We start from the raw sequence: 10262 nt of genomic DNA, 5'->3' as shown, positions 1-10262 counted from the left end.
TTGTTTTTAAATTGATATTGCCTCAGTAAGTTAGAAATGTGACATAGGCAATTCCACATCTGGGCTAACAATTTTTTTGATGTCATCAGAAAAATATTTGTAGGATTTACAATCAACGAATGCTTTTTAGTAACTAATATGGACTTTTTGATTCTGATAATTGGCAGAATAAAATTCTGATAAATAATTCATTAAAAAATATATACAATATATATAATGAATAATACAAGTTCAATTTTGGTGCTTTAAATGTGAATCACAGGCAGAACATTTGACTGTTTTACGGTGCTTTGGTACTTTTCCTTTGTATTTGTTTAACTTTACTGAGATTTTTTAGGGGCCATTTTTCAGGAGTGGTTTGAACTTCGTTGTCTTTGTCTTATGTTGTAATATTTTACCATAAACAAATCAATTAATAAATAAAATAGCCTTTTTTTTCATGATTTCAAAACAGCTAATAACAGCCGATTAAATCAGCCAATTAATCGACCAGGCTGTACTTTTTTTTTTTTACTAAAGATTCTGAGCCAAGTGAAAATAAAGCGCAAAGGTTGAATCAAAATGTGGAGTCCCTCTATTTATTCCTTTGTTAAACATTTGCAATAAACAGGAAGAGTTGATTCAACTCTTGCTATTTAACATTGCCTGGATGCGCGCGAACCGACACAGTCAAGTAGAAATAAACGTTGTAAAGAAGACAGTGAGGTAGTCCAGTGTTTAAACAAAATGCCTCTTTAATGTGTAAGTGTCAACAGCAGTACAAAAGATGGAGTGATGTGAGAAGCTCTCTGCAACACAATTTTGTTCTCTTTTACACAAAGGGAGGAACTTCTTGAGGTAAATGAGAGTAGTAAACAGACCGCTAGCCAGCTTCCTGTTATATTATTACAATGGACTGACACATACAGAAATGCTATTACACCATCAAATATACCTCAACAGATTCTTGCCAAGATCATTTATTTTATTTTTATTTTTACACATTTCCGCGATGCAGCCAAATATTATGTTTCTTGATTGACGTCTTGGTTTGTTTTAACTTGATATAGTAATACTACAAAAGCTTGGGAGATTGCGCAACACACGCGCGCACACACACACACACTCACACACACACACACACAGTCAAATGATTCACCTTAAGTTTAGCACACGTCAATACTGCACATGGAAACCAAAGAGCTGCTGGTGGACACTACGAAGCAAAACAAACAAACAACAGAAAACATTTTTGTTCTTTTGAGCAATATCAGCTAGCAAATAATCTTTTTGTCATGTATAAAGAATGTGAACACAATGATGGCAACATTATTAAGTTGAATTAAAAACTTTACATTGGACTGTACAAGATATTATGATAAACTATTTACATATTCAGACATAAACTTTTTTTTTTAAGCAGCAACAGACACTATGTAATTCATTTTCTCTCTAATAACACCCAAACAATACTTTCCATTTGCCTACTGTAGGTACCTGCCAGAAAAAAAAAAAGAGAAAAAAAAGTTTATTTATATATTTACGCAGACTGCCAGCCATTTAATAAAATCAAGGCTCAGGTGATGGAAGAGCCTGACACAGTGTTGCTGGAGAAACAACTAGAAAGCAAAAGTACCTCAACGGAACAACACCGAACATGATGTTGCCCTTCTGAACAGCAGCTAGTAAGTCAGTCCAGCATGTCAGTGAATTGTGCTGATTAAATTAACACACACAACATTCCCACCATATTCCTCACTCCAACAGAAGAAGAAGAAGAAATCAAATTACAGTAAAAGGATTGAACCAGCATATGCGCTTTTTGTCCTTTAGTTGTTCATTCAAGCCATTTGCATGGAGGATTAAAAAAAAAAACACGGATGGATAAGAAATGATTAATTACAAGTTTGAGCAGGAGAAAAAAAAAACAATTGGCAAGAAGAGAACAGCGTTTTGCCACTAATAAATATATGCACATTCCCACTTTTCAAATGACAGAAAACAGCAAACGTGTTGAAAACAATCACACTTGTTCATGATGTCGATGCATCACCATTTAGTGCTGTTTGGTTGGATCGTGATTAGGATCAAATTCTTTTACAGCAAGTGCTTCTTGTTGAAGTCAATACCCGACTATTACTCGACTAGAAGAGCAAATACAGTGGTGCCTTGAGATACAAGTTTTCATTCTGCCGTTTATTTTTTGTCTTGACGGGTTAGCAACAATCGCGGCTATCTGGAAAACGGCTGCTTGTTGCCACCAAGCAACAGTTTGCCAGATATAATTCGTCAAAAAGTGGCTTCAAGCTGTTTAATGCCACTCTCGGTTGGAGTTTACTGTCAAAATAAACAAAACAAAGAAAAATGCAATTATGTATCTAAAACAACCGCACAATGTTGCCTTTTGCTAGCTTAATGCTAGAACACAGTACAAAACAGCATTGACAGTACGGTGCCATCCACATTGTTTTGTCCCACTTTCTACGTGTAGGTTCCGTCCCGGCATGCCGATTTTTTTAGAACAGCCATCGATCCAATTGTTTGGACCATGCGTATGTCAATCACACAGTTATCATAACGATTCATACAACTAATATATAAACATCTAATCGCTAACAGGCGTGTTTTTGTCTTAGGAAATGTAGTCCTACTAACCAAATGCTGTGGTCGCCGTTCAGACCCAATGAATTAAAGTTGAGCTATAATGAATGCATTTGTTATAAATCATTTCTATTGCGATTGTAGTGTCTCAGTTTTTAGTTTTGAAAATCTGGTCACAATGTACAAACATCCTATTTAAGTATGCTATTTTTTTTATAAAGTACAATAATATAAAGTATTTTTTCGATTAAAAAACATATTACAACACTTTTACTGGTTTTGGGGGGGTTCTTGGAACGGATTAATGGCATTTCCATTCATTTCAGTAGCGTAAGATGATTTGAGAGAGTGTCTTAAATGATGGAATGAATTAAAATCATATCTCAAGGCTCCATTGTAGCTTGTTTTGATTGATTGATTTGACTTTTTCCAGGGATGATTATCAGAAGTCAGCCAGATAAGTGTAATTCAGCATCTTCTCAAGGTACAATGGCATTTTTTTAAACATAGTAAAATGAAAGAAATCAAATAGATTAGCCACATACATAACTTATTTACTAAATAATCAAATAAAAATAGATTTCTTATATATGTACAATAAAATCTAAATGAGATGGTGAATTTTCAAACTCCCAATTCATCAAGCTTTTTTTTTTTTCTCATTCTGGTTTTCTGATTGTCCTTTTGTTGTTTTACTGACAATTCTGGTAGCTAATAATAAATACAACAATAGATTAATACACAAAACGTATGTGTTTCCTGGCTAAAGGAAGCCTGCTGTCAATTTTTTAAGGTTCTCCTCAGCAAAGTGTTCATCCATCACATGTGTCTTTGCATAAATAAACTAAACAGACAAAAAAAAATCTGGCAACTGCGAGAGCAAACCCACTTGAGTCCATCTGGGGACTTTAGTTAATTCATGGTGTTTTTTTTGTTGTTTGTTTTTTAATCCTCAAACAGATTCACATTAATCAGAATTGATCAAAAATACAATTTATATCCAGTGCTTCAAACACTTCTGAAACAGCGTCTCCTTTATGAGTTCGTCTTATTGTTGTTTTTTTTCCTGTGAGTTTTTTTTTGTCTTTTCGCCACATGAGCAGAGTCAAGTTTCAGTCCGTTGTAGGTGTAGCCCCCACTGAACGTGCGAGGCATGGTCATATGGACGATATTTACAATCACATACAAATCAGTCTAACCACCAGCAGACAGGAGGAACACAAGTTGTCAGGAGATCTACTCTTTCTTTAAAGTGTGTGTTGTAGCTTAATAAATTCCAAACAGAAGGACAATAAATAGAAATCGTTCGTGCGACACACAAGACGGATGCGTCCCAAAATGGGATGAAGTGATACAAATGCAGCGGAGATCCAGTGATCGGCCGGTGGGATGGAAAATGGACGGATTCAAGGGCAAGCGGGGGGAATGACCCAAGTCATGCATTAATAATGGCGCATTTCACATGATATCCAGTCGTCAGTCATTTTAATAATCCCCCACAGCTTGATGTACTTGTTCCATCTGCTCGCCAGCGCCTGGCGACGAGGCCTCGCTTTCCAGCACTTTGATGGAGGGACGCGCACCTTCGCGCCTATTGTTGGCCTTGTGTGTTCTCTCCGAGCCAGATGGCGCCCCCTGTGGGCTCAGGCTACTCTGGGCAGGGGTCAAGGCAGGGCGTCGGGGGCGGGATCGGGGAGGGGGGGGGGGGAGCCACTTAAACCTTGTGCCCTATAAAGAGGATCTAGGTCTCAAAATGGAGGCTTTGACTGCTCAAGGAGCTTTATCGAACCAAGGAGGTCACTTGTTAGCTTTTAGACTAGAGGTGTCCAAAAATGAAAAAGTACAATTGGCATGGCCCGTGTCGTTCCTACATTGCTTCAAAATAAAGCTTGTCTAGATTTGAAAATACTGTTTTTTAGCATTTTGACAGATTTTTTTTCAAGATCCATAGAATGAAATATTATCTCTTCTTTCACCAAAAAAAAAAGTTGGATTCTTCTTTTCCATTCTTAGTAACACTGTCGTCCTTAAATACATAAACAGCCAATTCCCTGCCGCTCACATTGTAAAAAGTGGTCTGACGAGTACACTCGTCGATGGCAGTGAATGAGTTAAAATAGTAACAACATTCTTGTGAATGATTTTTAAAAATGCCAAAGTGTATAAAAAGGCTTTAAAATCGGGAAACGTGATGCTGTGGGCGTGTCCGTTAAACGTGAATGTGCCGAACTGTGATCTGTCAATCAAATATCTCGAGTACTGAAAAATTGAGTTGAAATGATGCTTAAAAACTTTAGTGGCTGGACTATAACCCACCGGATTATTGCGGAGGGTTTCCACACCGTGACAACGAGGCGCTCTAAAACAGGCATGCTAGGCTAGTAGCCCGAAGCCCCAGTCCACACACTGGCGGTCAAGTTGGACGATTTCGTTTTTTAAATTTCCCCTAGAAATTAAGTCCTCTACAGTGGCCACGTCAGTGGCCTATCAGAAGACAATATGCATTTTTGGGGTGTAGACATAGCTAGCTAACGAGCTACATGCTTGGAGAAACCGCTTAAGTTCTTATGTTGTGGGGGAGGGGTTCTGGTTTTTTTACATTTAGTTTTTATTTTTATTTAGTTTTCAGGGTGGTTCTGTTAGTTTTTATTTGTTTTAGTTATTTAAAAATGCTTAGTTTTAGTTAGTTTCAGTATGTTTCGTTTTTTTTGTTGTTGTTTTTTACTTGTGCACATTATTTAATGAACACCATGGTAACATGAAAAAAGTACCTAATTTCACACTTAGCGTTGCATTTCGGATGAGTTAAATGAAAAAGCGACGTCATCTGAAAGTACTTTTCTATTGGCTGCTGTTAGATGACATCACTTCTTCAAGTGTGATGCACTTTCAAATGTCCTTATTCCAATTAAATAAATATCCTTAAAATCACATTTAAAATAATTCTTAAAGGCTCATGCATTAAATTAATTACCGGCTAAAATGAAGGAACTTTTCGGTATAATTATAGTTAGTTTTAGTTAAACATAACAAATAGTTTCAGTTAGTTTTTGTTTTTTTAAAAAACATTTTTATTTTATTTCATTGACAAAATTGTTTTCTTTTTTATTTTAGCGCTAGTTTTTAACTAAAATAACATTGCTCCTGCCAGGACAGAAGTGCGCCACTTGACAGCGTTTTAGCCACAGCCACCAAAAAAAACAATAAAACTAAAATGTTAGAAAGCACTTTAACGCTATCGCTCTGAAATGGAGGATTACATCGTTCTCAGTGTTAGCACATAATGAGTAATTATATTCAATATATACAATAAGTGTAGACTGAAATTTCCGAATGGACTCAGATCGTGATCTGTATGAAGCCCTTGGGGGGGGGGGGAGTTTGGACACCCCTAGCATAAACAAAAAATGTCCTTTTTGAGATGTAGTGTAAAAGGGAACATGATGAGAATAAGTGCACTTGTCCAATGTTTTGGGTTGTCTATTGTACAAATGTCCTCACGTCTTAAGACTGCGCCAGTAATCAAGTCATCGCATCGACCCAATGACTGTGCTCTGCTTTAAGACTTCTTAGTGTCCGTTTTAAGATTTACAATGTCGAAAATGAATTAAAAAAAAAAAGTTGAGGAGCTAAGACTTTAAACTTGCCCTTGAATTGGGGCTAAAACGTTTAAGAGAATGTTGTGTGGCTACACAATTTGAGATTGTAATGCCTCCAAAGCTGCCTTTCGCTGCTCGTCCAATCCGGCGGATTGGCGGCCTGTTGGCCCGGGAGCCTTCTGGCCTGATTACAATCACTCAGATTAACAAATTGCTGACTGGGAATGGCGAGTAGAACTGGGAAAGAGCGAGTGAAGATGCGCTACTGCTTTGTTCTGAGTCGATTGGGCTAAAGGTTCGGTTCATGATTAGGGGAAACTGTTCTCCACTTCCTGACTCGTATTTGTATAGATAATGACTCGTCATCGATTTAACCTTAGAAATGACTTGAATGGCACTCATGCACTACCTCGGGAGTTTAATAGCATACAGTATATTGTACCGATACTGGTAGATTTGGGAATCATGTGACCTTTGGTACTGGTGACGTCGCCAGGATGATCAGACACATTCACAAGCTGTTGGCTGGCACACAATACCTGAGTGAGACATTTTTGTCATGTCCTGAAATGGTTCCGAAACAAGGTCAATAACCTTAAGAATGAGCAAATGTTTGATTTCAAGTTCTGTATGTTCTAGGTCACAGCCATTTTGTTTTCCATGCCCATGATCACAATGACATGAGGAAATGATGAACAAAAAAAAAATAGCTACACACACACACACGAAAAAACGCTTAAGACCAAATAGCTTTTTTTTTTTGGGGGGGGGGAGTTACCGAAGCCACATGTGCATGCTGGCTTGCATGATGTTTTCGTCCTCCTTGTTAACACTTTCAAACCTCGGTGGTGCCACCTTAACACTTGCCGCTGGGCGTCCATTAGTTGGCGCTGACCGGCTCTTGCGTGTCACTACTGTAGTCTGATTTGGGCTCGTCCTCGAAGTCTTCGTACATGTCCATGTCGTCTTCGCCGTTGACCGGCTGTCTGTTGTTAGCTATGTTGTTGGGCTCCAGCTTCATGTTGAAGGTGCTCTGAATGACGGGGATGGTCGGCTCGGGGCTCGCTGACGCGCTCGAGCACTCCGATGTCATTTGGGGCGAGGGCGTCGTCGTTGCCATGGCGATGGCCCCGGGGTAGACCATGCTGGCGCTTGTGGTGATGGGAATCTGTGGTGGTTGCCTGGATGATAAAGGGGGACAGTATATTTGAATTTGAATCTATATCTAATATATATATATATATATATATATATATATATATATTAGGGGTGTGAATTGCGTAGTACCTGGCGATTCGATCCGTATCACGATTCGATTCGATGCCGATTAATCCCGATAAAAATCTATAAATTGATTGTTGCGATTTTTTCTTTTCTTTTTTTACTCAAATTTAGAAAATAATCATCAGTAAACTTGTACATGTACCCTGAAAGATTTGTATGAAAATATATTTATCTGAAACTTCAGGCTTATAACTGAGCTACTGTATTTACCAAACAGGTTGCAGTCTGTTTCCTGTTTGAACAGCCCCGAAATAAAATATTAAGGCTTAATGTTCCATTAATATAACATTCTTCCATGCTTTAAGTGTGAACCCTAATTCTAAGTAAAACGTTTTGTTGAATATTTCCATAAAAAAATGTATGTTTAAAAATCTATTTGGCCACATATAGAATCGATTCGAGAATTGTGCACTGTAAGATCGCGATATATTGCTGAATAAATTTTTTAACACCCCTAATATATATATATATATATATATATATATATATATACACACATATATATACATGGAGAAGTTTCAGAGGCGCCTAATGGTGATATTGACTCGTCTCCTATTCCCCCGAATGACTGACAGCCAGGCCGCTTAAGAGCGTGACTGACATGGGAACACCTGGAGGAGAGTGTTGGTGCACACCACGCTCACTACATTCAAGTGCTGCCCGCCTGCAGGCTTCCCGAAGTCTATACTTACAGCTTTAATCGTGTAATAAGCTCTGCACTTCATGCCCCATTTGCAGGCTGCTATTGTTGAAAATGATTAAACCACTGTTATTGATTTAAACACACGTGTGCAGTAAGGTTAAGTCAACACGTGCTTGCGGGAAATAGTGTTACATCATAAACAGCGTTTATTGTTTTATGAGTCATTCCAGAAATGGAGGACATTTTTCTGAAGAACATCATTTTGCTTTTATCAGACATATTTTAATAGCTGAAATTAGGCTCTGAAGTTGTGTCTCTCAACACAAAAGTGACTGATGAATGATATCACGCTAATTGCTTCTTCTGTTAGCTAGGAATAAGGCAAGTTATTTATTCTATTTTTCATTTTTTTTTTCAACCATAATGGAGTGTGTCGCTCAAACCAACACAACACTGTTATTTTCATGATCAAGAAAATACATATAATATTAAAAAAAATTTTCTTTACATAGCTAAATTTGTTCTTGAGCAGTTAGCATAGCAGCTAAATCAGCTAGCATGTATTCTTGCAAGCAAAAAGTCTTGTCGAGCATTGATTTGCAACCCTGTTACTCTAATTAGATTATTATTAACTTAAATTAATATTCAAGCAAAATGTAACTCTCTTTATTTAATTGTTAATGGCTTATTTAGCAATATGCTAGAAAATTTGTAGGCACCTGAGTATCTGTAAAAGGTTGGTTATTCATATAAGTCCATTTTTGTCTTTTTGTCTTTTTTTTTAATTATGTTTTACATTTTTATGTTTATGGGATAAAACTGAATGCAGACATTCCAAAAAAAAAACAACGGAAAAATAAATCATGGACATACGTGCCTTTCACAGGACAGCGACAATATGTTGATTTATTACCCGTTTTCTTCAAAACATAGCAAGAAATGATAAAATAGTTGTTGTTAGCGTTGTTAGCCTCACCCCACAGTGAAGAACTGCCTCATCTCTTGTCGCCGTGAGCGCATCATCTGCTTGTATTCGCCGATGCGCAGCTTTTTGCCGTCGATGATGCAAGTCCTCTTAGGCCGGGGCTTGTACTTGTAGTTGGGGTACTTCTCTAAGTGGAGCTTACTCAGGCGGGCCTGCTCTTCATAGTACGGCTGCTTGTCCTGGTTGGACATGGACTTCCATCGGGAGCCTGCGTAGAAAAAAAATGACGTTACGTTACACAATACAGGAAGACTTTTTTAAAAAAAAATACACTTACATGATTGACAAGGATTACTTTGAATATATCACAATGTCACTCAATTTGGAAACTGTGACGGAAGATATTTTCATGCATGCAGAACAACATATTTAAAATTATTTCAAGATTAAGTTGATTTATTTGGAAATAATAATGTATTCTGTCTGTTTCGATTCATGTTAACTTGTAGTCTTAGTCTGTTCATGAAATGTTTATCCTGTTTGGCCTACTACCTAAAGTGCACTACAAGTTTTGGCTGCATGTGTGATTGAATTTGACCCCCTTTGCATAAAATAATGTGACTCCCATTCCTGTATTTGGTTTTGAGATTCCATGTACAATGTACTGTACTGTATTATTTTGTTATCTATTTTTATTATTGAACCACAAAAACATGGTGTGATTGTCATCGAAGAAGCGGATTTCCACAAACACTGGAAATGGTTGAGATAATCGATTGCCTCATTCACTACCTGCAACTGTGCATTTCCCAAATGTACATTTTTGATTGGCTGTTACATCTGCTGACCCCCATTTACGTCATGGGAGCATGATTCCAGATTTCAGGTTGACCATTGGAATGTATTGTTTCACCTCAGACGTTGCAGCCTACTGTATTCCCACCGCCTTTATTTGCAGTTTGAAAGCGCAAAAAGTGTTTTCCATTCCACACTGTCTGAGTGGCTTTAACACTTGAGTGAGACAAGAGACATTCTCTGGTGTCAGACAGTAAGGAACAACAAGCCAGTGTAGAGAGGATATTTGATCTGTGTGAGGGCCTCCATAATAGCACTTTTCACAAATAGGATGGATGGACTACACTACAACGTTTATGCTAGCCACGGGTTTGAAACTACCTTTGTTTTTAGATGATTTATTTTTTTGCAGATACTGAAAAGCCATTTCTTTTTA

The 10262-nt window shown here is 37.6% G+C and overlaps 1 protein-coding gene across 6 annotated transcripts in view; it reads right to left on the bottom strand.

The window, feature by feature from the left end:
- Window positions 1-943: 943 nt before the first annotated feature.
- Window positions 944-10262, bottom strand: part of sox6 (SRY-box transcription factor 6) — a 162225-nt gene continuing 152906 nt past the window's right edge. For all 6 annotated transcript variants that reach the window (XM_077563710.1, XM_077563707.1, XM_077563705.1 and 3 more), the window contains 2 exons: window positions 9083-9299; window positions 944-7360 (listed from right to left, as the gene is read on the bottom strand). In XM_077563710.1, the coding sequence (XP_077419836.1) occupies window positions 7060-7360; window positions 9083-9299 (518 nt within the window). In that variant the 3' untranslated portion in view covers window positions 944-7059. The remainder of the gene's footprint in view (window positions 7361-9082; window positions 9300-10262) is intronic.

This window comes from Vanacampus margaritifer, chromosome 4 (assembly GCF_051991255.1).
Source record: "Vanacampus margaritifer isolate UIUO_Vmar chromosome 4, RoL_Vmar_1.0, whole genome shotgun sequence".
NCBI classification, from domain to species: domain Eukaryota; kingdom Metazoa; phylum Chordata; class Actinopteri; order Syngnathiformes; family Syngnathidae; genus Vanacampus; species Vanacampus margaritifer.
The sequence above is the reverse complement of the archived record's forward strand: the minus strand, read 5'-3'. Positions and strand labels throughout refer to the sequence as shown.